General features: G+C 43.1%; 2 protein-coding genes across 8 annotated transcripts in view; one reads left to right on the top strand and one right to left on the bottom strand.

The window, feature by feature from the left end:
• The window catches only part of STN1 (STN1 subunit of CST complex), a 61,336-nt gene extending 42,306 nt beyond the window's left edge, over window positions 1-19,030 (bottom strand). For 2 of the 6 annotated variants that reach the window (XM_090058052.1, XM_090058047.1), the window contains exon 1: window positions 18,900-19,029. The gene's annotated coding sequence lies outside the window, so the exon portion shown is untranslated. Of the gene's footprint in view, window positions 1-18,810; window positions 18,835-18,899 lie in introns of those variants that run through there. The other 4 variants (XM_090058048.1, XM_090058049.1, XM_090058050.1 and 1 more) reach the window with 3 other exon arrangements.
• Window positions 19,031-19,183: 153 nt separating this feature from the next.
• The window catches only part of SLK (STE20 like kinase), a 66,970-nt gene continuing 59,201 nt past the window's right edge, over window positions 19,184-26,952 (top strand). For both annotated transcript variants that reach the window (XM_090057142.1, XM_090057141.1), the window contains exon 1: window positions 19,184-19,707. In XM_090057142.1, coding sequence (XP_089913268.1) covers window positions 19,558-19,707 — 150 coding nt within the window. In that variant the 5' untranslated portion in view covers window positions 19,184-19,557. The remainder of the gene's footprint in view (window positions 19,708-26,952) is intronic.

Genomic DNA, 26,952 nt, shown 5'->3' with positions numbered 1-26,952 from the left:
AGCAGAGAGGAGGGTTCAGGATCCAGTGTTCCACTCTGAGCTGAATCCATGGTCCCATTACTGTGATGACAGATCTCTCTGCAGACAACGCTCCTTCCTTGATTTTAACTCTTTGCCAAGAGTGAATTCTCTAAGACCCTGAGGTTTCCCTCCGGCTCAGTAGTGCATTTCATAGGAGGCACCCAAACACCTTTCCCCCCAATCACACTGTATCTTCCTACACAGCACTAACTGACTTTGCTGAAGCACGCTGTACAGACGTAGAATGATACTTTACATACAAGCTTGGGGGAAACTCCTTGCGGCAATAACTTCTGGACAGTGAATCTAACAGGATTCTATAAAGCTTGAAGGACAAAGCATCTAAACTCAGGAGCTGCAAACTAGCTGTAGACATGCATTGCAAGAGAGACTGCAAAGAGGTTTATAGCAGGTTCATAAGGCTACATGGGACAACTTGTTCTTCTGCTGCTAAGTTGCCACCGTTTCAGGTGGTGGATTCATGATGTCTATAACCTGACAATTGACTCAGCCACAGCCAGCTTTTTCAAGATGTCTAATGGTCATGTGCACCACCTGAAGACATAAAGAGAGATAAGGAGGATAATTCCTGTGCAAAGTCCCTCCCAATCTCCAGTAGCTGAATACAGACTGAAGGACTATGGCCCTAAACCAAGCCTGTTTTCTTCTCCCTTCCCAAGGCACCATGGCTTCATAACTTCATTTTAAAGATTGTCAATACACACCAAAGGTGCCTAGTTTGTCAATTCTTTGGTTTGTTAATGATCAGAAATACTCAGGTACTTTAACACTACTGGCTTTTCCATGCCTGCTATGACTTCTCATTCTTCTGATATGGTGAAATGCCAAAGTAATTTGGTATTTAAATACTCCTATCACTCATTAAAAGCACGTGTGTTAAATATCACTACCTGGGCATAAGACAGTCCCCACACCTGCTTTCCTACTACAAGAGAAGAAGGAAATTGGTTCTTCTCAATGGATTTGGTAATATTTTTTCAACCATTTAACGTACTGTTAGACAAAACGCTTCCTACAAGGATAAAAAGGAGTTAAAACCCCACATTTTCTCTTTTGCTATAGTTTCTTGCTGTATGTTTTAAAATTGGAACCGGAAGTTTCTACACCCTGGACAGAATGTCCCAGGGGTTAACTAATTAGTGAGTCACCCTAGAGAAAGTAGAACGTAGAAGTGGCTTTCAGCTCCTAAATGGTATACTGGTGGTGATATGTTATCAGCAAGAAAAACTGTAGCTACACCATACACTGATAATCTAGGGGCAAATAACAGCAGGTTCTCCCTGGAGAGACAAATATTTGTGCCTTTATTAATTGTACTGTTAATAATAGACAATCCTGAGTAAATGATATATGTGCAACTATTTAAGGAAAAGCTTATTTTCCGTAAGGATACCTAGAATCTCATAGGTGGTGCAGTCACTATCCTTGGAGGTGTTCAAGAGGAAGCTGCACAAGCACCTTGTGGAGCTTGTTTGAACCCAATTACCTCCTGCCCATGGCAGGGTACCAGACTCAATGATCTTACAGGTCCCTTCTGGTCCTCCTATTCTATGATTCTATTTAAGTACCAAGTTAACTTTTGTTGAGATGCTCCAATAAGGCTTAGCACTGCTGGCACTGAAGGGCCCCAGAAAGAAAAGTAAAGTTAGTCTGGACACAGATGATACGCTTTACAATTAAAAGCTTGTATTATCCAAAGCCGAGAGTTGCTATTGAAAAGCTGTCCCCTCAATTTAGTCTACAAGGTGCAATTCCATCCTACCTTGTATTGAAAAAGTTTGCACTGTATTGCCAGCATCCAGTTCAGTGATGTGTAAGGTTTTTTGGTTTCAACAGTATGAAAGGTGCTTTCTAAAATCAAATATTATTGCAACAAGTTTTTGTACCTCATTAAAAAGATTATACACATTTTATAAAACTTTTGAAAAACAACAAGACAAACATACACCACTGGGACCTAGGAGTATCAACAAACAGAACAAAAACCCTCACACAGAGAAATGGCTATAGTGTCAACATCAAATGTTATTAAAAAAAAATAAAAAAATCAATCAATCAATCAATAAACAATAAGAGTAGGATCATTTAGGATGAATAGCTCCCATGTTGATTCCATTAAAATGTGGGAAGGCAAGAATTCTCAAGTCTATTCCAAACAAGTTTTTAATTTTTTATTCTGTTCAAATACCATTGGGTTCCTAAAAATCAGGAAAACTACACTCTAGTAAAATCATTTCCTGTCCTTAAAGATGACAAGTAAGCCAGGGAATGACATTATGGAAATATCGCTCCACACTCAATTAATGAACCTGGAAACTTTGTTAACGACTGAAAGATCTTCCAAGCTTGCAGAAGTTGCATCATTTTTAAATGCCCTTTGCATAACAGTTAATATCTAGCTGTGGAACCTTTTGAGACACTAGATCTGCATAGAAGGACTCCTAGGCAAGAGAAGAGAAGGCTGAGAGGTGATCTTGTGGCTGCCTACAAACTCATCGGGGGGGGGGGGCATTCAGCAGGGAGTAGGGGACACACTGTTTACCAGGGCACCCCTTGGGGTTACCAGAAATAATGGCCACAAACTGAAGGAGAATAGATTAGATTGGACACAAGGAAGAAATTCTTTATGGTAAGGGTTGCCAAAATATGGAATGGGTTTTCAAGGGAGGTGGTGCTTTCCCCTACCTTGGAGGTGTTCAAGACGAGATTAGACAGGGATCTGGCTGGGTTTACTTAACCACAGCACTCTTTCCTGCCTGGAGCAGGGGGTTGGACCTGATGATCCACCAGGTCCCTTCCAACCCTAGAAATCTAGGAAATCTATAGGCTGTGTCCAGATGTGTATGGACATTTGGTTCCCTGGGAACAACTAGTGGCAGCACACCTTGTGCCACAGCCATGCCACGTGTACTCTGGCACGCAGCAAGTTAGCCTGGCTGGGATAGAGGAGGCCGAGGCCAGCACTAGACTGGCCCCAACAGCCTTACCTAGGGACCTGGGGACCTCCCAGGGCTGCAGCAGCAGTGATCCTGCCACACACAGCCTGGCTGGCAGTGGAGTGTGGTTCCAGCTGGCTGAGCTCTGATTTTGAGTGGCATGTGCTGCTCTGCTTTTTTTTCTCCCCACCAGTTTTTTTGACCCCTGGATATCCATGAGTCAACCCCCGCCCGCAGCACACATACCGCACGGCCATGCTTGTCTGGATGCAGCCCTAGTTCTTCTTGCAGACGCTAGCTTAGAATCTCAAACTTCTTCTTTGGAGGTGGGAATATAGTAGAAGAGGCAAGGCCCAAGGCCAAGTAGCTTCAGCCAACCAAGGAATAATATAGGCACTGCTTGAATGCTTTAGTGACATAATAGCAGAGGCACTGTTTGGATGGAAGAAAATAATAGCCTTGTATCCAGTTAGTTTTCTGATGTTTACATGTTCACTGTGTTCAGTACTGCTGGAATATCTGCTAAGGCAGCATTTACATTTGGACAATGTTCCAAGTTTTATTGTGCATCTTTTACAATAGACAGCCCAGTGCTGACAACAAATCTGAGTGCAGGTAACTCTCCATGGCTGCCTGGATTCCCAAATAAAGCCGGTGGTTCCCTAAACTGAGAGGACTGGTGGGACAGCATCCAGTTCTGTAATGACTTCCCTCCGAGGATCCTAAGCCATTTTGTAAACCTAATTAAGTCTCAAAATACTCCTGCTCTCCGTTTTCCAGATGAAAGACCCTGGCCACCTCACAAAGAAGGGTATAGTAGAACAGGGAATACAACCTAATTTTTCAAATGCTTGTCCATGCTTTAGACATGGGACAATTCTCCTGTGCATCAATCAAATCAGTAAGACACTAAGAAGAGAAATAAATTAGCATGATAAATATACTGGTTGTTACTGGCATCTATGCAATTACTGCTTACACAGAAGAACTAGACACAATAAATATCAGTCATTTACTTGCTAATGAGACAGTAAGAAAGCTCCATTTGCCCTCTTTATTTTAAAGCCATATAGTAATCATGGTTAAAATACCCTTTCCCACTAATTCTGTAACCTTTTTGGAGCGAGGGCAGGAGAAAGACTATGAAGATTATTAATGCTCTTTGAGAGCTCTTTATCACCTGCAGTGCTGTCTGAGTTTGCTGAGCTGCTAAAAAGAATTAAAATTCTGCTATGGAGCAGAGAAGGGAGAGAGGGGAATGGGACGGTTTGTAGCTTTATTAGTCTAAAGGAAAAAAAAAAAAGACAGGTAAGGCTGAAGCTAGTTTTTTTTTGGAACAGCATATTTATTAATTGTCAAGCATCAACAATGTTGAATACTTGATAGCAAAAAAAATGTTCCAGACAGGCTCTTGAAAAAGGGAGCTTTTGGACATGAAAATATACTAGACACAATTTGTTCATCTAACAGAAAAGGATATTAATTTCTTCAATGTGGTGTTATACTTAGAAATGTAAAGAACTAGAGCATGTGGTTTATATTCCCAGTTTTGCCACTAACTATATCTATGACCTTAGGCATGTTGTTTAACCTCTCCATCCTTTAGTTCAGGAATTCTCAACCAGGGTGTCAAGGAAAAACTTTGGTGCCTTGAGTTCTTTTCAAGCTTGCTGTGGGGTGCCACACAATGTTAGCACTCTTAGATTTTCCAACATGATTCATGAGAAACCCAGAGAATTCAATTAGAAACATAAAAAAGGTTGAGAGCCACCACACTGGTTTAGCCATCTAAAATGCTTGTAATACTGCCTGCCTTTCTAAATCTTGTTGACAATTAGTGAACTACTTATATTTTGCATGAAAGCACCAAACATTAGGTAGAGCCATCACAAGTTTGATCTAAAACATGCATCAAAGCTCCTTAGTTTCTGTGGTAGTCTGTGTACAAGTAAATTAAAATACACTAAGGTTTGGTGTACTCTTTAAGAAACATTTTGCTGGGGAAACAATTGTAGCAAGGTAGTCTTACATCATTTTGTCTTGAAGTGTAGATACAAATGGCATTAGTTTTATCAGCATTCCCAACAAGCATAGACAATCTGTGATCCTAAAAGGTGTGCATGGGGGGGGGGCAGGTAGCATGGTATATCATCACATATAAACACAACACATATTTTGCTCTAGGTAAAACGAAAATAGAAGCTTTACTAATATGCTAGGGCCTAGGACCATATTATTCAGTTTAATATCAAAAACAAATAGCTCTTTATTGAAATGTGCATTAATTGCCTATAGCATATATTATGTATAAAATAGACTAAACAGGCAAAAATAATGAAAAGATGTTACTTCTTTAGTCATGATGTCACTAGAATTAAATCAACATGTCTTTCAGATTTAAAAAAATAAAACCTAGCCTTCTTGAGCTTCTTGACAGTTCATTCAATGCTGCACTGGAAGTTATTTCCACACCTGAGCTGATATTTTGGCTAGAGTCTAAAATAGTCTGTAGGGCTGTGAAATAGGTGCTATATTAAGAGGAGCAGTTAATAGGCAGAATTGCAGAAGAACATTTTAACTTGATTAGTGAAATATCAAGACTATTAAAAAAGGAGAGAGGGTCATTAACATCTGTGGAATGAGGTGTTAAGAAGGAATGAGTAGATTACAATGACCTATGATGTCAAGTGACTCCTTCAGTGCTACTGGAGGAGAAATGCTACTGCCAATGGTAGGCAATTGATCTTAAATGTGGGTGGAGCAGGAATCAAAGTGGGGTGTGACCCCTGGATCCACCCCTAGTACCAAGTCTTATATCAGTATCTCTCAGCCTTTAGATTTGAGATGCCCATTGAACAGACCCAATGCACCCCTCAGAAAATTCCAGCTCTGGGTTTTCCCTACCTCTGCTAGAATAATATCAAATGATTCATAACATTTACAAGATTTCCTGAAGCAAATTACTTCCCTAGCCCTTTTCTAGAACTGCAGTAATTTGTTCACCCCCTTAATAAGTCACTATCTTAGGGCACTGATGCTAGGAGTTCACATTCTGACTTATTACTGTTCCTTTGATTTCCAAATAGGAGCAAAGGACCCTTTTGATAAGCCAATTAGAAGTGTGGTTCACTTAACTATAAGTCAGCTTCTGTAGGTGCCACTCTGTATAGATGTTTCCTACTTAGTAGGATCTGAACAGACCTGAGCAGATCATCTAGTCCGACCCCCTGCCATGGACAGGAAAGAATGCTGGGGTCAAACAACCCCGGCAAGGTGTCTATCTAGCCTCCTTCTGAAGACCCCCAGGGTAGGAGCAAGCACCACTTCCCTTGGAAGTTGGTTCCAGATCCTAGCCGCCCTGACTGTGAAGTAGCGCCTCCTGATATCTAGCCTGAATCTACTCCCCATCAACTTATGGTCATTATTCCTATGTTGCAGCTTCTTAAAACCAAATATTGTCAAAAAGCTATGCCACATATATATTCCAACTCAAAAGCTACAGAAATAACTGGGTAAAGAGCTACAAATCAGACTAGATAACCCTGGACTTATATGGATATTGTAGTACTCTGCATTGAAAAATACAGTCCTTTGGTTGAGAGACTGGATTAAAGGTGTCCCTCCTGTCAGTAAATTAAAGACCTCAGAGTGCTTGAGAAAGAGAGAACAACATCAATGTTCTATTTAACATACTGATTTCTAATAAACGGGTCCTAATGTCCAAGGATTTGCATGAGTTATTGTTGAATGCACAGCACTGCTGTGTTCACCTAAACAATCAACATATTATTAGTATCTATTATTTTGCTCTGTAAAGAAAAGATACAACATAGAACCAACATCTATAAACATAGTTATTTTTGCCAAGAGTTTCTGAAGTCCTCATTCTTATGAGAATTCCAGTAATGCGAGCAGTATTGTGTACAAAATTAGAACATAAAAATGTTGTAACATGTTACAAGTGATTTAAATGTTGTCACGTTTCCATCAAACCAGTGCTAATGAATTTTTAGGCTCAAGGCATTCCTGTGAAAATGCTGTTAGCTTTCACACATTTTTTACTACAGAAAAAGAGAGCAATTCTTTTGTTACAAAGAACTCAAGAAGACCACAACAGATCAGAATGTTTTTGAGACTATGGATTCCAATTTGAAATCTCTCGGTTTATCTTGTGAATCACCTAATACCGTGCTAATCTTGGGAGGCACCCCATGACAACCCTTACAAGCATTTTGTGGCCATCTGGTTGAGAATCACTGAACTACACTAATTTTTTCTGGTTCAAATTTGTTTAGGGGTTCAACTTAAATTTGGCATTAACAAACATTCATGTGACTTGAGTGTTTTTCTTTTCTTTTCTACTGAACCATTTGTATTCTACTGCACTGTTACTCTTTGAAGATTGTTGCTCTGAAAATTACATGATTACCATCACACCCAACTGCTAAACTAGTGTCTTTGCTACAATGCTCTTATTCTGGAATTATTCTCTTGCCCCCCTCCCCCCCCCCCCCCTTTTTTTTTTTTTTTTTTTTTTTTTTTTTTTTACAGCTACCATTTAAAATACATTTTACAGAAGAATCACTATCACCTGCTTACAGAAGAACCAGAACTAGGTTGGCTTGCTAGCCATGATAAAATAACCTAGTTATGCTAGTGCGTTACATTGTAAGTTATTTTACTGCAGGACTCTGGAGCCCATGAGGATGCAATAGAACAGGATGTCAATTTGGGGAAAAAGATCCTGTGTAGAGGAAGGAAATCAGGATCTGCAGTAGTGTTTGTAGATTTATTTGCTCAGAAGTGTTTATGCCAGTGTTGACTGAGAGCAATACTGAGATGCAAAGCAATCTTGATCCCTTAATAAATTCCTAATCCTTGCTGCTATGTGAACTAGGGAAAATGTTAACGCCACAAACAAACAAGGCAAATCACCTTGTGCTCTTGTGCAAAGGAAACATCTAATTACAATCTGGACGCAAGGCAACCATGGCGTAGTATTTGCAATGCATGCCTGCATGCAACTTAACTAAGCCTTTTAATACCCATCAGATGCACAGTTCTCTACAAAATTTAAGCATCTTACCTTGCATTCGTATGCTGCATAACATAGTTTTGCTCAAATACCTTGAGAAACACAAGCGGCCTCTGCTTTAAATAAAAGATGATCTCCATTGATTAAAAGTGCTGAGAAAGACTAGAGCATTGTTACTCCTCTCATATTCTAGAGAATTTAATTACACATTATTATTTTAAGGAAATCCAGACCATTGAACCTCATTATTCTCTAAAAGACAGAAAAATATTTACCTACCTCTAATATAATAATTTCACATATTCCAGAAAGCACCTTAACATTTTTACTGAAAGAGAGGTACCTACTTAAAACAGGTTACCCTATGAACAGTAACCAGATAGAATTCTCAAAAATCATTTTTAACAGTTTAGAGATTTACCAAATACAGTCAATTGCTGTAATTCAGATATAGTAACAACTTTACAATACAAGCATCAGAGGAACTTATTTCCTGATACAGCCTACTGTCATGAACCTGGTAGCCATGGGGTATCAGTTCTGATCTACAGCTGTGCACCTGTAAGCATTTTATTTGATATAATAAAGTTTTGATTTTCAGAAGGGAAGTTCGACTATGGAAATGTCAAACTATTGATGATTCATGGTGGACCTACAAAACAATGTTCACTCTACTAAGTACTGTAGTACCATTTCTCTCAAATTATATGCAGGACTGACAATGTTTCACAAAAATCAATCCTGAAGGAGATACTGTAGTTTTTTTAAACTTATATTATTTAACTAGTTGTACGTGATCAGATAATTCAGTAATTTAGACAGACATGTTTCATTCAGCCTCAGAGTTAACAACCTACTGACAGGATTACAGGTCTCTAAAGGCAACACTGCAACAGTACAGAAAATATGAACTAGAGAGACTTTAATTATTGTTATCTAGCTGATAGACTGGTTGGCAAAAGGAAAGTGTGCAGGCAAGTATGATAGAACGGTTACAGTCTTCATGCCTTTTTACACACTGAAAAAGTACAGAACTAATTTAGATTCTAGAGATTTAATAAGAAAACTTAACACAAATAACCAAGAGGTCTACACTATTGCTCATTAGCTGGGTGAGACTGCAGACACTCAGGAGGACAGGGCTAAGCTCCAGAGTCACCTGGTTAAATTGGAAAAATGATCCACAATCCATCAGATGAGATTCAACAAGGACAAACAGCAGAGTGCTGTGCCTGGGAGGGACTAATTGAGTGCACAAATACAGACTAAGGCAGGAGTTGGCAACCCCCCTGCATGCGTGCCAGAGCATGGCACACGAGGCCATTTTGTTCAGTGTGCCACAGCTGGTTTGGGCTCTGCGCAACTCACAGCAGGGTGAAGCTTGCAAGCACTGCTGTGAGAAGTCAGGGCTCTGAAGCAGGCAGCAGCTGCCCAGAGCCTGCTTGTGAGAGGCAGCCGGGAAGCTGCAAACAGGTGCACTGGGCTCCTTCCCAGGCCTCTTTTCAGCAACGAGCCCTGAGACATGCTGCCACGAAACTCAGCTGGGGCTCCAGAGCCCAGCACAGCCGTTTGCGGCCTCCCTGCTGCCTGCTACAGCTGGCCCAAGTCCTGAGCCCCGGCACCAGGTCCATGGTGGTGGCAAGGTGCAGTTTTGGATCCCACGTTTCAAGGATGTGGGCAGACTGGAGTCCAGCACAGAGTGACAAAAATTATTAGAGGCCTGGTAAGCAAGACATATGAGGAAAGACTGAAAGAACTAGGGTTATGTAGTCCAGAGAAGAGAAGACTGAGGGAGGGATATGACAACGGTCTTCAAATATCTTCCCATTTCCTCAAAGTGTCACTTCACTTGTCTTCCAGATGTGATCTGTAAGGACCTTGACATTCCCTGTTTACTGTATTTTTGACAGTCTAAGTCAGGGGTGGGCAATTATTTTGGGTGGAGGGCAAGCGACTTAGTGAGTTTTGTAGTTGGCCGGGTCGGAAGGGACCTGAGCAGATCATCAAGTCCAACCCCCTGCCTTGGCAGGAAAGAGTACTGGGGTCAAACAACCACAGCAAGGTGTTCATCTAGCCTCGTCTTAAAGATGGGCAACTTAGTCATCATGCCAGATGATAAAGCTAACATATTTAACGATTTCTTTGCCTCTGTCTTCCTAAGTAGGGACCAGTTCAGCCACCTCCCTGCTGGGCCCCCCTCGGGCCCCGGGAGAGACACGCCTGGGCCAGGGGTTAGCGAGGAGTTAGTTAGGGTACTTCTGGAGAGGTTGGACGTGTTCAAGTCCGCTGGTCCGGATGATCTTCACCCTAGGGTTCTACAGGAACTGGCCGAGGTCATTGCGGGACCCCTGGCGCGGCTCTATGAGCACTCGTGGTGCTCTGGCGAGGTGCCGGAGGACTGGAAGAGGGCCAATGTGGTCCCTATCTTCAAAAAGGGAAAAAAAAGAGGACCCGGGTAATTACAGGCCAGTTAGTCTTACCTCAATCCCGGGTAAGCTCTTTGAAAAAATTATCCTGGCACACATCCAGGAGGGCCTTGCGGGGGAATGTATGCTCAGGGGCAACCAACATGGGTTCATCAGTGGCAGGTCTTGTCAGACCAACCTGGTGGCCTTTTACGATCAGGTCACCAAATCATTAGACGCAGGGGTCGCTGTGGATGTAGTCTTTCTGGACTTCCGGAAGGCTTTCGACACTGTCTCTCACCCTGTCCTCATCAAAAAGCTGGGAGACTGTGGTGTCGATGCCCACACGGTCAAATGGGTCGCCAACTGGCTGGAGGGCCGCACCCAGAGGGTGGTAGTGGATGGGTTCTTCTCGACCTGGAAGGACGTGGGCAGTGGGGTTCCGCAGGGCTCGGTCCTCGGGCCCGCGCTGTTCAACATCTTCATCAGTGACTTGGATGACGGGGTAGAAAGCACCCTGTTCAAGTTTGCTGATGACACTAAGATGTGGGGGGATGTGGGTGCACTAGAAGGGTGCAATAGGCTACAAGCTGACCTTGACAGGTTGCAACGGTGGGCGGATGAGAATAGGATGGGGTTTAACACTGATAAGTGCAAGGTGTTGCACATGGGGAGGAAGAACCGGAACCACACTTACAGGTTGGGGAACTCCCCTCTTGCCAGCACGGAGACGGAAAAGGATCTTGGAGTCGTCATTGACTCCACGATGAACATGGGCCGGCAGTGTGGGGAGGCAGTCAAGAAGGCCAACCGTACCCTGTCATGCATCCACAGATGCATCTCGAGCAGGTCCAGGGAGGTGATCCTCCCCCTCTATGCGGCACTGGTCAGGCCGCAGCTGGAGTACTGCGTCCAGTTCTGGGCGCCACACTTCAAGAGGGACGTGGATGATATGGAAAGAGTTCAGAGGAGGGCCACTCGTATGATCAAGGGTCAGCAGGGCAGGCCTTATGAGGAGAGGCTACGGGACCTGAACCTGTTTAGCCTCCACAAGAGAAGGTTAAGGGGGGACCTTGTGGCCTGCTACAAACTGGTCAGGGGGGATCAGCAGGTATTGGGGGAGTCCCTGTTCCCCCGTGCGCTGCCAGGAGTGACCAGGAATAACGGTCACAAGCTGGCGGAGGGTAAGTTTAGATTAGATATTAGGAGGCGCTACTTCACAGTCAGGGCGGCTAGGGCCTGGAACCAGCTTCCAGGGGAAGTGGTGCAGGCTCCTAGCCTGGGGATTTTTAAAAGGAAGTTAGATGAGCACCTTGCCGGGGTCATCTGACCCCGGTGCTCTTTCCTGCCAAGGCAGGGGGTTGGACTAGATGATCTACCTAGGTCCCTTCCGACTCTAGCTACTATGAAACTATGAAACTATGAAACCCCCAAGGTAGGAGCCAGCACCACTTCACTTGGAAGTCGGTTCCAGATCCTAGCCGCCTTGACAATGAAGTAGCGCCTCCTGATGTCTAATCTGAATCTACCCTCTGCCAGCTGGTGACCGTTATTTCTAGTCACTCCTAGTAGCACTCGGGGAAACAGGGACTCCCCCAATGCCTGTTGGTCCCCCCTGACTAGCTTGTAACAGGCCACTAGATCCCCCTCAGCCTTCTCTTGTGGAGGCTGAACAGGTTCAGGTCCCATCACCTCTCCTCGTAGGGCCTGCCCTGCTGCCCCCTGACCATGCGAGTGGCCTCCTCTGGATCCTCTCCATGTTGTCCACATCCCTCTTGAAGTGCGGCGCCCAGAACGGGACGCAGTACTCCAGCTGCGGCCTGACCAGTGCCGCATAGAGGGGGAGGATCACCTCCTTGGACCTGCTCGAGATGCATCTGTGGATGCATGACAAGGTATGGTTGGCCTTCTTGACCGCATCCCCACACAGCTGGCCAATGTCCATTTTGGCATCAATAATGATTCCAAGATCTTTTTCTGCCTCTGCGCTGATGAAAAGGGAGCTCCCCAGCCTGTAGGTATGCTGCTGGTTCTTCCTCCCCAGGTGCAGCACCTTGCACTTGTCAGTGTTGAAACCCATCCCGTTCTCATCCGACGACCCCTGTAACCTGTCTAGGTCTGATTGCAGCCTATTCCTCCCTTCTAGTGTGCCCACATCTTAGTGTCGTCTGTGAATTTGAACAGGGTGCTTTTTACCCCCTCGTCCAAGTCACTGATGAAGAAGTTGAACAGTGTGGACCCGAAGACCGAGCCCTGGGGGACCCCACTGCCCACGTCCCTCCGGGTCAAACATGACCCGTCCATCACTGCTCTCTGGGCGCGGCCCTCCAGCCAGTTGGCAACACATCTGACTGTGTGGGTGTTGACACCACAGCCCCCAGTTTCTTAATGAGAACGGGGTGAGAGACAGTGTCGAAGGCCTCTGAAAGTCCAGGAAGACGATGTCCACTGCTACCCCTGCCTCTAAGGATTTGGTGACCTAGTCGTAGAAGGCCGCCAGGTTGGACTGACAGGACCTGCCACTAATGAGCCCGTGTTGGTTGCCCCTAAGCATAACCTCCCCCGCTGGCCCCTTGTGAACATGTGCCAGGATAATTCTCTCAAAAAGCTTACCCAGGATTGAGGTAAGAGCAACTGGCCTATAGTTTCCTGGGTCCTCCTTCCCCCCTTTTTTGAAGATGGGAACCACGCTGGCCCTCTTCCAGTCCTCTGGCACCACACCAGAGCACCACGAGTGCTTGTAAAGCCGTGCCAGGGGTCCCGCAATGACCTCTGCTAATTCCCTCAGCACTCTAGGGTGGAGATTGTCTGGACCAGCTGATTTAAATACATCCAGTCCCTCCAGAAGTTCCCTGACTAGATCCTCGCTGACCCTAGGCCCAGGTGCGCCTCCCCTTGGGGCCTGCAAGGGTCCCAGTGGGGGATAGGGGGCAGCAAGGGCTGCATAACAGGCAGCTAGGGGAAGACAAATATTAATTTTCTAAATTACTGAGGGGTCCCAAGGGCCGGATAGAATGGCCTGGCAGGCTGCATTTTGCCCACCCCTGGTCTAAGTGTACCTGGCACAATCTTATCCTAGTATTTAACATCTTCCAGGAAGGGAGGGAGAAGGGGGGAAAATTGGCTAGAAACTGAAACCTCATTAAACTGAGGAGAAGTATTAGGGAGAGATAAAGGGGAAAAGAAGCTGGCTCAAAGTTGAGGCCTTATTGAGGAAAGGTTTTGCATTAGCCTTAGCAAAGTCGATGTCAAGGGCACAAGGCCTCTAGTGTATACAAGAGAAACAATATTAAAAAAACCCCAAAATCTAAAGTTCTGCAACTAGATCCCTAATTTTGTGCTATGTACTAACCCTATTCAAATCCATCAGAAGCAGGAAATCTTGCAGCGGACTGGTTGGAGGCTACCATTATAGCCTGACTGAATATTCAGGATCAACAATAGAAGGAAAGCCCTGAAATTTGTCAGTGCTTTTAAAGCATTAACTTCTTCCCATCCACCCTAGACATTCCTGAATTGTTTTCACTGCACTAACACAGACTTCTAGACAGAAAGCACAGGAAATTGCTCCTTCATGAAGACGGCTTGAAAGGTCCTCCTCCTTTTCCGCCCTATGAATTTAGGCCTCTAAGCTATAGGTTCAATAACCCCTCTTCTTAATTTAAGGGCTAAGAGCTTTGTACGTGCAGTGGCAAGTCATCTAAGACTTTCCAAAAGAAAAAAGGAAATATGATAATACTTGAAGGAGTACACACAACCTTTTAAGCCTTTTTTTACACATCATAATGGAACAAAAAGCATAGAAATCCATTTATTTTTCCCCTCTTCAGATCATCTTGGCTCTCTCTCTCCCTGATGAGACTAGACCCCTCCACTCCAGCTTTACTTTATAGTAACATTTTAAATTAGCCTTTTGGAAGCTAGGTCAAACAAAAACAAATAAATATTATTTAGCTGTTGTTTAAGGATTGCTTATACAAAAACTAACAATTAAAACAACCCAACAATCCAGAGCATGGCATGGCCTAATATAATGCAAGGAACTGAGATTAAGGCAGACAGGTCACAATGGGAAGCGTAATAAGACAAGGCTGAAATGAGCACAGGGAAGAAGGGGAGAGAAGCAAACATCACCTGAGCTAAAGGTGAAGTAAGTATTATGCAGAAGCCTCTAGGTAACCTGGAAGAGTCTGACATCTCATGCCACAAGATAACGTCATTTGAGGAATCAAGGATAGTGGCATGATCAGGGAAGGAGGGAAACATGACTGATGAAGAAATGGGAAGAAGAGGTCAAACAGGAAATCCTATTTTAAGGTGAGGCAAGGCTAGCTCAGGTTTTAGCCTGGTGAAGACTGAGGAAAGACCTGGCATTGGTGATAAAATGAAGTGACAGAACTGTGAGACTGGATTCAGTGGGACAAGAAAGTCAGATGACTGAGACAAAATACATACTGGAGCTGTCAATCTAAATAATTTGAGACAGTAGCTAGATGCCAGGAAGAGATGAAGAAAAGTCAGCTAGAGAAAGGGAGAAGAAGGAAGGGGTTAGAGATAGATTTAAATGTTATTGTCACAGAGATTATAGCTGATGCAGTAAGCTAAAGAAGATGACTAAATTAAACCCAAGAATGGCGAAGAAGATGGTATGATGAGCCCATAAAGGAAGAATCAGTGCAGTCAGAATGAAAGCAAGTGTCACAGACATTAAGGAAGCAGATGAAAAGAGAGAGATGTCTCAATGCTGGCTAACAGAACAAAAAGCATAGGACTAAAATTGTGCCTTAGTATTATCTAGAAGCAAGGCACTGATGACCTCAGTTAGGGTAAGTCAGTAGACTGAAAGCAGAGGAAGCAAGACCAAAGATCAACAAGAGTATTGACTTCCTGTCTGCCCACACCAAGAATAAAAATATGCACTTAAGTTTTTTGACAAACCGGAAACAGAGATAGGGTGGTAGCCTGAGGGGTAGGTTAAACTGAGGGGGATATTTTAATTTCAATTTCTAAAATAAGATAGTTGCAGAGAGCATGAAATGAAACAGAAAAGATGAATTTAACAAGTGGTAAAAATTAAGGGGGAGTTAGAGCAGGAAGAAAAAACAGGTGAAGTCAGTGGGACACGAAGATTCAGAAGCAAGAGAGGACGGGGACTTCTGAGGTGGAACAGAAACAAGAGAGGCAAAAGTAAAATAAGGGTATTAAAAGGATTTGTTTGGATGAATTTGTTCAGTACAGAACTACAGTAGTTCTCCTTTCACAAGCCCATAACAAGTCTCATCTGGCATATCAGTGAAACAGTGAATTTTCAAAATTTACTGCAGAAAAGTGAAAGAGTTGTAATTCACCAGTAGATCCCATACTCTCTTCTATACCATGCAGTCAGTACCAACTGGAAAGGATTTGCTGCTGCTACTTAACCGTCACCTTACAGTGGCTATTTTAGAATTAACGGAAAATTTATCACTCCAGACAGACTTTTAATTTAAGGATCTGTAATTGCTTTACAAACGCAAGCCAAAAAGAAAGGAACTAAAACATGTGAAAAGCCATCATTCATTTTCTCTGCTTTATACTTGCACTCTGTGCTCCATATGCAAAATCACAAAGTATAGAGTTCTTCAGAGCAAAGAGCTTTTCTATAGAAAAGCCTAAAGCGCCAAGCATTTGTGACACTTTATAATGTTATATAATTGTCATGGTTACAGCACTAGAGGCATCTGTGTTCCCCTTCTGTTCTCTAAGTGCACTAATTCTATCATTCCTACATTACAGAGAACTAAACTGATATGGAAAATGTTTAAGTTAATTGCATAAGTTCAACAGAGATTTAGTAACAGCTGAAAGGAAGAGTGCCCCTGAGACTCATTGCCTTAGCCTTTGCTCTAGCCAAAAGACTATAAAATTACTTTTACCTTCAGATGGCTTGAAAAAGTTTTTAGCTATGAGACTGACCTCTTACTTCTGAAACATTTAGGTCTAATTCAAATCCTGTTGAAGGTAGAAAGAGTTGGACTAGAAAAGTAAAACTTTTGGGATTCAAGGCACCCCTTATTGGACATGAGTCACCCCTCTATAACTTTTGTGAATTGAGTGGCACCCGATTTCAAAAGATAATTTATATGACAACTTACCTGTTTGCAAGGGGGCAGGCAGTGACATGGGGGGGGAGATCAGCCAGGCAGGAACCAGCCTGACCCTGTGCTTATCTCCTCAGCTTATTTACTTATCTCCTCAGACTTTGCTTATGTCCTCACACCTTGGTACATCCTTCAAAGAATCTGGCCTTACTAACTCCTCTAGTTGAGAACCGCTGGACTAAATCCTAAGGTTACAGTATAAGGCCCATGTTTACACTCTCCACCTGTGTTGATGTAGTGTTGGTGTACAGGCTAAAATAACTTGACTCAAATTTGGCTCCAAACCAAAATGTTATGTAAAGACAGGATCCTTGGGAGGTCATTTAGTTCAACACCCTGCCCAAGGCAGGAACATTTCTACCCAAATCATCACAGTGGACTGTTTACTCAGCTTCTTAAAACCAGTTAGGAAGTCCTTTCTAACACCCACCCTCACCTAATTTTCCAGTGCTGCCACTTAAGATTATTACTCCTTTCCCATGGGCTTGAAGAACAGTTCATCACCCTGCTCTTTATAACCACTCTTCATGCATTTAAAGACTATTATCAAATCCTCTCTCATTCTTCTCCAAACTAAAGAATCTCAGTTCATCCACTTTTTGTAAGTCACATTTCCATGAGCTCTAATAATTGTTGTTGCTCTAATCATTCCTAATCTAACCTAGTTCCTTGACCTCTAATAATTTCTGTTGCTTTTAAAACCAGGATGACATTACTGTCCAGCCTGAGTCACTGAGTCAACAATCACCACAAAGAGAAAAAAAAAAGTAATTTTAAAATTGTGAGGTTTCATGCTTTAAATTGGTATTGATAACACAGAAAAAAAAAGAGATTTTAAAAAATCATAGAGAAGTGGGGCCGGAAGGGACCTCCAGAGTTCATTCCTATCTAAATCATCCCATGCAAACCATAATCTAAACTCTACATAAAACTACCGTCAACCCTGACACAACAAAGACCTAACACCCTAACCTGCCACAACTAAAGCAAATGAACTATCGCAGCTAATGTCCTGCTTCCATAGTGTTGTCAATATAAGCTTGAGTTCCTGGGTAGAGAGCCACATCCCCACTACACTGGGAGGTAACCCCCACCCCAGTCCATACCAATCTGACCATGGCGCAAAGGGTCAAATTCCTTCCTGACCCCAAATACATTAATCAGTCTGACCTGGAGTGCAGGGACAAGACTCTCAAGCCAAGAACACCTGGCTTTGGTCCTAGCAAGAGCACTGTCACCAACACCCAATGCTTCTGGGAAGACTTAAAATATGCCACTGAAACTGTTATTTTCCCCCCACCGCCTTGAATTTTAACTCTCCGCATGAACTGAACTCAATTCAAGGTGTGACTACTCAATGATGAGCCGGGGATGGAAGGAAACTAATGACTGGTTTACATCTCATCACTGCCTCTTGCTCATAAGCAAGCATGGCTCTTATACAAGTCCATAGAAAAGGATTTTTTTTTTTTTTTTTATTTGTCCAGGTTAGGAGTAATTGAAGGCAGAGGAAACACAAAGCCCCTTTAAGTCTCACTTCTTTTAAGGCACACACAGCCAAAAGTCAGCTATACAATCCTCACACCTGGAGTCTCAGCATCTCATCATCATCTTAGCTCAGTTGCTTAGAGCGTGGTCAAACAACACCAAGGTCGATAGATTTGATCGTTGTAGAGGATGAGAGCTTTCCTGCCTCAGGTGGGGGCTGGGACTGTTTGACCTCTGGTGGCCCCTTTCAGCTCAACTTCTATAGGATTTCTATGACCTTCCTCACCCGTCCTCTGAAGCAGAAGAGCGTAGTCGCGCTCATTTCAAAGTAACATCACATCAGGTCAGTTCTGAGGATCCGGAGACCCTTGGGGCACTTGAAATGGGACTCATTTTAAAGACTGAGAATTAAAGCACAGATACAGCCCAGAGTACCTACTACGCTAATTTCAGACACCATTGCACATACCTACTACCCCAATTTCAGACACCAAGTCTAGCTGTTTGACCGGCCGCAGAATCGGTTGTAGCTGGCCGCCCTGTAGCCTAGGAGCCAGACTAGCTAAATCTCATCGGGCACCAAACACATAGGGTTGCCAACACTCCAGAATTGGCCGGGAGTCTACCCGAATCGCCATCAGCCCACAACTAGTAGGGAACCCAGGTCACAGCTATCACGGGGAATGGCCTAGCTCTGTACCCTGTACCAGGCTTTCCCTCCCCCTAGGGCCAGCACAAGAAGCACCTCTTATCACACCCCCCACCTCATGGAGAAAGCAGAATCGCGGTGCTGAGGGAGTCTGCCTCACACCCCCCCCCCCCTCCCCCACAGCGGAGCCGGCCACTGACTTACCCAACCGCCAGCTCTGCGCGCTCCTATTGGCTGAACCCTCATCACATAGCGCGGGAAAGGGCGGGGCGCTCAGTCGTTTTCCAACTAGCCTCCTTAGCTCCACCCCTTCCCTCTGCCGGCTCCAGGCGGCCGTTGGGAGTGACCGTTGGGCTCCGCGCCACCCGGTGCGCATGCGCAGTGGAAGCCGTGGGAGGCCCCGCCCTTTTCCCTTCGCAAGCGCGAGGCAGCGGTTGGGAGTGATTGTTGGGCTTCGCTCCGCCCCATGCGCATGCGCAGTGGCAGCGGCGCGCGGCTGAGGGGGGGCCCCGCCCCACCTGGCTGAGTGAAGAGGGAGCCGGGAGCCGCCGTCGTCGCCGTCACTGGGCCCGTTCTCCGTCATCAGCCCTGAGGCCACGGCGCCTTCCCCCTTCCCCGCGGGACCCGTGTGCTGGTTGCTGAGGGGAAGGATGCAGCCGCTTAGAAACCTGGATTTTCCCTGTTTTCGGATCCTCACGAGTAGCATTTGAATGATTATTACTATTTAATTCGACCCTGCTTGAAACCTAGAACTTCTTCTTATTGTAATAGTCATTATTATTATCATCATCATCATTATTATCTAGTAGGAGTAGTATTGAACCCCCCGCCCTTCCCGGGGCACACACAAGGGTGGGAGAAGATGTCGTTCTTCAACTTCCGCAAGATTTTCAAGCTGGGCGGCGAGAAGAAAAAGAAGCAGTACGAGCACGTCAAGCGGGACCTGAACCCGGAGGAGTTCTGGGAGATCATTGGCGAGCTCGGCGATGGCGCGTTTGGGAAGGTCTTCAAGGTAAGGGACATGCGAGCGGTGTCCGTATGGTGAGAGGGAGGCCCCCCCCCCGCACGTCTGCCCCCCCCCCGGTTTGGATTTGCACACATGCAGGTAACTCATTCGTGGCCCAGGTGGAGGTAGGACTCAGACGTTCCTGCTTGTCACCAGAAATAAGACATCCAAAAGGTGGAAGAAGACCCATGAAGTCATCATCCCACTTTCACCTCCTCCGCCCTGCCCCCTGTCGAGTCGCTCCTGCCTTCTTCTGTCTCCCTGGTCCTGTTCAGCCGGACTCACGAAGGCAGTGGTTTTCAGTTTGCCACCTGCAGACCCGTGGGGGTCCCCACACGGCCTGTAAGGGGTCCTTGAAAGATGGCCACAGCCAGTTAAAAATAGGTGAATACCCATGGTTACAGTTCAGAGGGTCCACACCTGCATTCAGAATGTCAGAGGGACCCCTCTGAATTGTAAAAATAGGTGAATACCCAGTTAAGTGTCCATTTGAAACTTTTTTTTCTTCATCATTTGCAGACCCCTAAAGTCAGGTTGAAAGCCACTGGGAAAAGTTTTCCTAGTCCTAAACTTAGTGTCCTGTACACCCTCCCCCCCCCTTGATTTCTTGTGTCTGTGTAATATCACCGTAAAGTTGACTGGGTGTCTCTTGTCCTCATGTCAGTCTTTTGACCTCTTGGAAAAAGGGTCGTTTTCTTTAGCAACGTGTTTTGTCCCCCTCAGACCACTTGTGTCGTGGCTGTCCTAGCTTGTTTTCAGTGGTCTGGCTTGTGTACCGAAATACCACAATATAAATAGCCCTTTTGAGGGCACTTAACTTCTCAGAAATAGCATATAGTGAAACAAGCTTAAAATCACCATACAGCAAGAGGGCCCAAACTGCCATATGTTCCTGTCTATTGGAAACAGGGTCTTTGCACTTTGAGTGAGTCATTTAATGCCTCTAGTTTCTAGTTTTATGGAGGGCATAGTATAAAGGTAACAGGGAGGCTGCGTTCTCAAAACATGAGATCCTCTGGGAACAGAAATGACTTCTGGAGCATGATAATGGGCCTGGAATAAACTAGAAAGGGGAATACAGGTGCGACAGTCCTGCAAGGTGGCTAGCTGTTTCCACCAAGAAGCTGTCATGTTAAAGAGTCTGTATTTCAGTGGAAATGTGAGAGAGGTGCAAACTGGATAGACTAAGCCTCTAATCAAGTTAATGCTGGTCAGGAAAAAAGCAACTTTCATAGTTATTAGGGATGGAAGGGACCTTATAGATAATCAGGTCCAGCCCCCCCACTTTGTATCATCTTAGTATTTCTTTTTCCAGACTTCTTAATGCAAAAGAGTCTTTATGTCACCTTGTAATTGTAAGGAATATGTGTAAACAAGCACTGGCATAAGAACACTGACTTTTTTATTCATTTGCTTTTTTTTTTTTTTTTGAAAAATCCAAGTCAAGTTTCAAAGTGAAGCAGCAGTACATCTCCCACTATAATGTACAATGAATGGAAGACAGATTTAAACACATAAGGCTGTTTGGAAAATCTTAACCAAGTGTTCTGGTATAGCAAAGTGCCTTCTTCAAGAGCATGTACCAAGTGTTAAAATTCCCCTCTCTTTAAGCTCCATAGCTATGCATTGAAGTCTTTTCCAGTGTGTAGAGAGGCAGGTAGTCTGAAGTCAGGCAGAAGGCAGGGCAGGGTGGCAGCTTCAGAAACTAAATTGTTCAGAGACCTCAATTTTCTGTAAACAACAGCTTGCTTCATCATAGCATGATGAAGGGTTAGCCACCCTGCCTTCTGCCTTTCCAGTTCCCATAATGGAAGAGTGGAGGGCACCAAAAACAGCCCCACTAGATGCACCCTGGCCTGCCTGTTTGCCTCTCTGCATTTTCAGGTGGAGAAGTGCTTTATACAGAAAATGCAGCTGAGCAACAGGATAGTGAAACTGTGCCCTTGACAGTATGTTGTATATGGACAAGTAAACAGACAGAAGAGACTTTTCTATTGGCTGACTTTTTTTTTCCAGCAGGAAATGGTCTTCTTAATTCAGTGCCGCACTTCATTCAGAAAGCAAAACATTTTCAAGCATTCAAGTTCACAATTTCAAACTTAAAATATGAATTTTTTTTTAGTTGATATTCTGAATTACGCTTGCATTACTTGTGCTTTCAGGTAAACTTGGTTGGACATAAAGTAGTGTGCTAATTTTCATATATTTTAACACTACTGTAGAGAAGAAAACATGAGTGCTCATTCTGTGGCATGTAACTTTTTCTCACATTACAGCTGGAAAGAAATCCAGATTTAATCTGATAGGAAGACCAATTTAGGTATTGCAGTTAGTGCATTTTTAGCATGTTGGACAGAAACTTCACTCCTGGATGTTCTTTTTTTTTTTTTTTTCCTTTATGGAAAATTGCAAGGATAACACTGGATTCTAACATGAACTGGAAGGATATGGACTAGTTCTGCTGGAACAGAATTGTCACAGCTTAAAAGACAGGTCCAAACATAACTTAGAAAGCAAAAAATTGGTGTACATACAATGTCGCTTAATTTTATGGCGTTTTAATGAACGTGGCATTACTACTTAGTAGTTTTCATGTTCCAACTACATCCTGAATGCCAATAAACAAGGTTAGATTAAAAATGGAAAAATAAATAAATCAACCAAAAAGTGATTACAGCAGATTTTATCTGTCATCCAGAAAGGGCTGGGGTAAGTGTACTTTCTGTTACAACGTAATTCTGCAGATAGTAACCAAACATGTTTGTTAAATAGATACTGAATCTCAAAGCTGCCTACCCTGTGATCTCCAGATTGTGGCATCTCCCTTGCTTTGTATTGCCAACTGTGAAGAACACTTGGAAATACTAGGCCTGAAGTGAAAAATCTTCATAAATACTTGAATTGCAGAAGCTTAAGGGAAATAATGATTTCTACAGTCTGTTATTTTTTTTTTCCTTGTTGAACTGGATTTAAACAGACTAGAATGCCTTTTACATAACTAAGATCTGGGAACCTTTTCTAATTACTCTGTTCTCTGCTTTGGCAGACTTACAATGAAAGGAACTGCTCCTTAGGGGTTGGTGGGTTTGTTTTTTTGTTTGTTTTGGTTTTTTTTAAATGGAACACATACCAAGCTTGGTTGTGTTACTGTTTACATTTGGGAGAAATCTTAGACAACTTCTTTTTTTGAACATGAATTCTGTTTACGTAAGTAACCTAAAATAGCACTCTCCAAGCATATTTTTACCAGTAGTTTAAATATTAAACTATGACCTGATTAATATATATTTAGTTGCTAGTCTGTTTAAGTTTACCCTAAAGTCTTCCCTGCATGTTTTATCTCCAGCCTGTGCACTAAAAATTTTTCCAGTAGTGCCAAGGATGTTCATTTTATTTTTCCTCTTAGTCATTTATTCAGCTTCAGTGACTAGAAGTTTACTGTTTCTGGAAATGTTTGTACTGGTCTGCTAAATCATTCTTGGCACTTGCAGGCCAAAAGAATGGGATATTGTACATTAAGGTGTGCTGGATTAACATCTGACATCTATTAAAGGTATTTTAAAATTTTCATTATCTAAAATTTTGGAATGGTCCACTGCTAGATGAGAGATTAAATGGAGACACTTATCTACTATGGGGATGGCCAGGTTGCATGGGCCTTTTCATTCCAACTATCTTTGAAGCTAGGATAGGTAAAATATCACCCATGGGCTAGAATGGACTGGCCAACTGGATGACTCCAGCTCCTGCACTGCCCAGGCAAGCTCTTCTGCATGTGCCCTCAGCCAGCTCCCAGGATCTGATGTGCAAGCAGCCCTATAAACACACCCACCCACCTCCCACTTCCCCTTGCTTCCCTACACAAAATACAAGACTTTATTTTTTTCCTGATTCATTGTTTTCTTCCAAAATATTTTGAGCTATTGTGCGCTAGTATGTAGTCTCTATATACACTATTCAGAAAAAACAACTCTGACATCTACTATAATATTTTAAATATTTGCTTTTTTAAATCTATAATTTGTTAAAATGATATCTTCTAAAAGACTGCATGTGCAGCCCTTGACAGCTCACCAAAATTTGTTAAATGGTCTGCCAGCTAAAATAAATGCTCACCCTTGTTTTAGTCTGAGTTTTTTTTTTTGCTGGTAGCTGAATAGCTTAGGACAAGGTTGTCCCACTGGCTCACAGACTTCATGCATCCTGTCCAGGCGGGTAGGGGAAACACTTTACTATTTGAAATTTAGCAGAGAATGATTTACACCCAGTACATCTATATCACATTGCTGGTGCTCTTGGAGATGCAACTGAGTACACCCTGGTCACGTTGCCAAACCCAAAAATGCAGTGACCCCTGGTCTCAAGGCATACTGGAGACTTGTTTTGAGCAGCAGGATGGTTATAGCATCTAGGTTGGGTATCCTTGGAGTAGCATCATTGCTGTATTCCTTGATTTTGGTGTGTACATGTGCAAATACCTCCCCCAGTTAGAGTAGGGATGCATTGTAGATGTGTCTAGGGTTGATCACACATTTGAATTTGTAAAGAACCGATTTCAGATAAATCTATATATGATCACCAGGGAACTAGGTTTTCTGTTTGCCATGGAAAAACTTGGATTTTCTCATTTAAAAGGAGAAGAAAAATGTGGGAGAACTGCAGGTTTCTTCTTGCAGGTTGGCAGAGTTCCAGCCTTCAAGGTATTGGTTGGGGCTGGAGGGAGTGGGATCCAGGGGGCATTGGGTGCATATGCATGTGGCAGCCAGGTAATGTGGTGGAGAGTAGCTCCTGCAGCTCCCTCCAGGTGAATCTGGAGGGGAGGGGCAGCAGGAAGGGGCACAGGTAATGCATGGGGAGGTATAGGTGACATGTCAGGGGCCAGTACATGCCTCCTCCCCACCATATTTCTGTGCCCACAGTGGGGTGCAGGGCTGCAGTCTGCCCAAGCGAGCTCTGGGCAGGAGCCATCTCTGCTGCCTAGTAGGTGGGACCCAGTTGGCAGCCAAGGTGGGGCTCCCTCCTGCCAAGGTGAGGTGTGGTGGCACAGAGTTGTTATATTTCATTATAATGATCGAGGCACTGGTAGGCTTCCAAATTGCTTTAAAATTATAAATGTATTAATAAAACATTGTGTTCAACTGACACCTATTTATATAGTGGCATTTCATTTTAAATTGTGGAAAGACATGGATTTATTTATTTTAAAAAAAAAACAACAACAAAACCCCAAAAAGATAAGTTTGGATTTTAAGACTGAGAGAACCAGGATGACTGAAGATCACTTATTTCTGTTTTAAATGTTCATTATGAGAGGCTTTATCAGTTGAGCTGAATTCCTTTCTAAATCAACTTTAATTGGTGCTGGGGTCTTATGGAGACAACCCTTTGCACATAATGCTTTACCATCTATATGTCATTCTTGCTGACCTGTAACTCACAGATCCTCTATTGTGATGCCTGTATAGATAACTTAGCTGCCAACAGATCCTATTTAACTGTCTAAAAATCAGCAAAATCTACCTGGGATCTTTTTCTAGTTTAATTATCCAGTCAAAAAAAGTAAATCATGTCAGAAAAATTGTGTGCAGGACAACTGGATTGGAAACAAATCAAAACAAAACAGTGAGTGTTTTGTTCAGTTATTTTCCTGTATTTAGTGTCAAGTTCGTAGTAAACATAAGACTACACAGCTTCTTTTCAGAATACTGAATGCGCAGATGCCTTTGTTTTATCGATAGGTCCCACAAAATGTTTTCCAAGCTTGGCACTTAATTTGTACCTGCTTTTGTCTAGTCCTTACTCTTTGGTTTGGGTGACCCTACCAGGAGTTAGTCTCCTACTGGGTCAGTGAAATGTATAAAACCTTTCCCCAAATGCTTTGTACTGTCCTCAGGAAACCATACAGTTTAGTTCAATTAAAGTCTTTCTTGTATGCTGCCATGTTTTGAGCTACCTAGAGGTTAAGTATCTGGTCTAGAATCTCCCAGTGCTGAATAAACAGGTGACTGGAGTTTTAAGAGCTCTTGACTGACTGACTTGTTAACACCAGAACAGAGAATAAGCAGATAATAATTTCTTCCTTTCCCAGTATATAGGCAGGATTTAGATAAATTAGCCCTGAGAGGATAATGCCAAGTTTATCCAGAAAAATCAAATGTATAGCAATAATCAGTGCAAGATTGAATAGTCTCGATTCAAAACTCTTTGGTGCAGATACAAAATACTTTGTTCTAATTTGTCTAGACTCAACTTCCTGTACAAACTGGTTAAATGGTAGGTTTTTTTCATTTATCTAACTATAAGATCAGAGAGGGAAAACACATTTGCATGCTTATTAAACTTAAAATATATACTGAATAAATATTTTCTACTACTGGGATGTAAATTGTTTGAGGCAACTTTCACATACAAGTTATAAAAAGCTGTTGATTTATTAGAATGTAGGTGTTCCCTCATCTGTTGTGCCAAATCCTTCATCTTTATCCACTTGTCAGTAAACATTAAGTGGAATCAAATTCACTTTTCCTCCATTAAACTGGAGTAGTGAAATAGAATCATCAACTAAAATCTTGTGAAAGTGACCCTTACTCCTCATTACTTTTCACTGAAGGGGAAGCATGAGAAGATGTGAAGGTAGAGAGGGAAAAGGGGTCTTACTCTTAATGGGAAGTTTTATGTTTTCCAAGAACAGCACTTTTTTTATAGTTTTCTAAATGAAAATACATAAACTTGATCCATGTTTTTCCAAAGAAAGTCTGTACTAGGGAACAACTGTTCTTAAGCCTAACATTCTTGTTAGGCTTTTGAATATTTTTCTTGAGAACCCCAGTGACTGCCATCACCTGTAGAAAATAAGATGGTTTCATACCAGTCCATTTGGTGAGGTGATTTAAGCCAGAGACACTTGTGGCATTACAGAGTAGCTGGCAGCATAGAAAAAGTGTTACCCTCTTGTTTTCTCAGTACTATAAATGTTACAAGTGCATGACAGACTATGAAAGTGGCAGCTTGTCATGATTTAACTGAGTTGCTAGAAATGTTTTCGGTTTTTAGTTGTTTAAGCAGGTGGAGGGGAAGAGGGTTATGGGGTTTTGTTGTTTTGTCTTTTGGTTTTCCTTGTAGCTGTGCATTGCCACTTGCTTTGAGCATTTTTGGAGGTAATTGGTAGAGGCAGAGATACACAACTGCAGATGGTTGACTACAGAAGAGTTTTCTTGTTTAGATGTTTAAATGGAGCTCTGCTGAAATTCC

The sequence above is a fragment of the Crocodylus siamensis genome, chromosome 7, assembly GCF_052110815.1.
Source record: "Crocodylus siamensis isolate JL-2025a chromosome 7, ASM5211081v1, whole genome shotgun sequence".
NCBI classification, from domain to species: Eukaryota; Metazoa; Chordata; order Crocodylia; family Crocodylidae; genus Crocodylus; species Crocodylus siamensis.
Note: the sequence above shows the minus strand (reverse complement) of the source record. Positions and strands in the feature narration are given on the sequence as shown.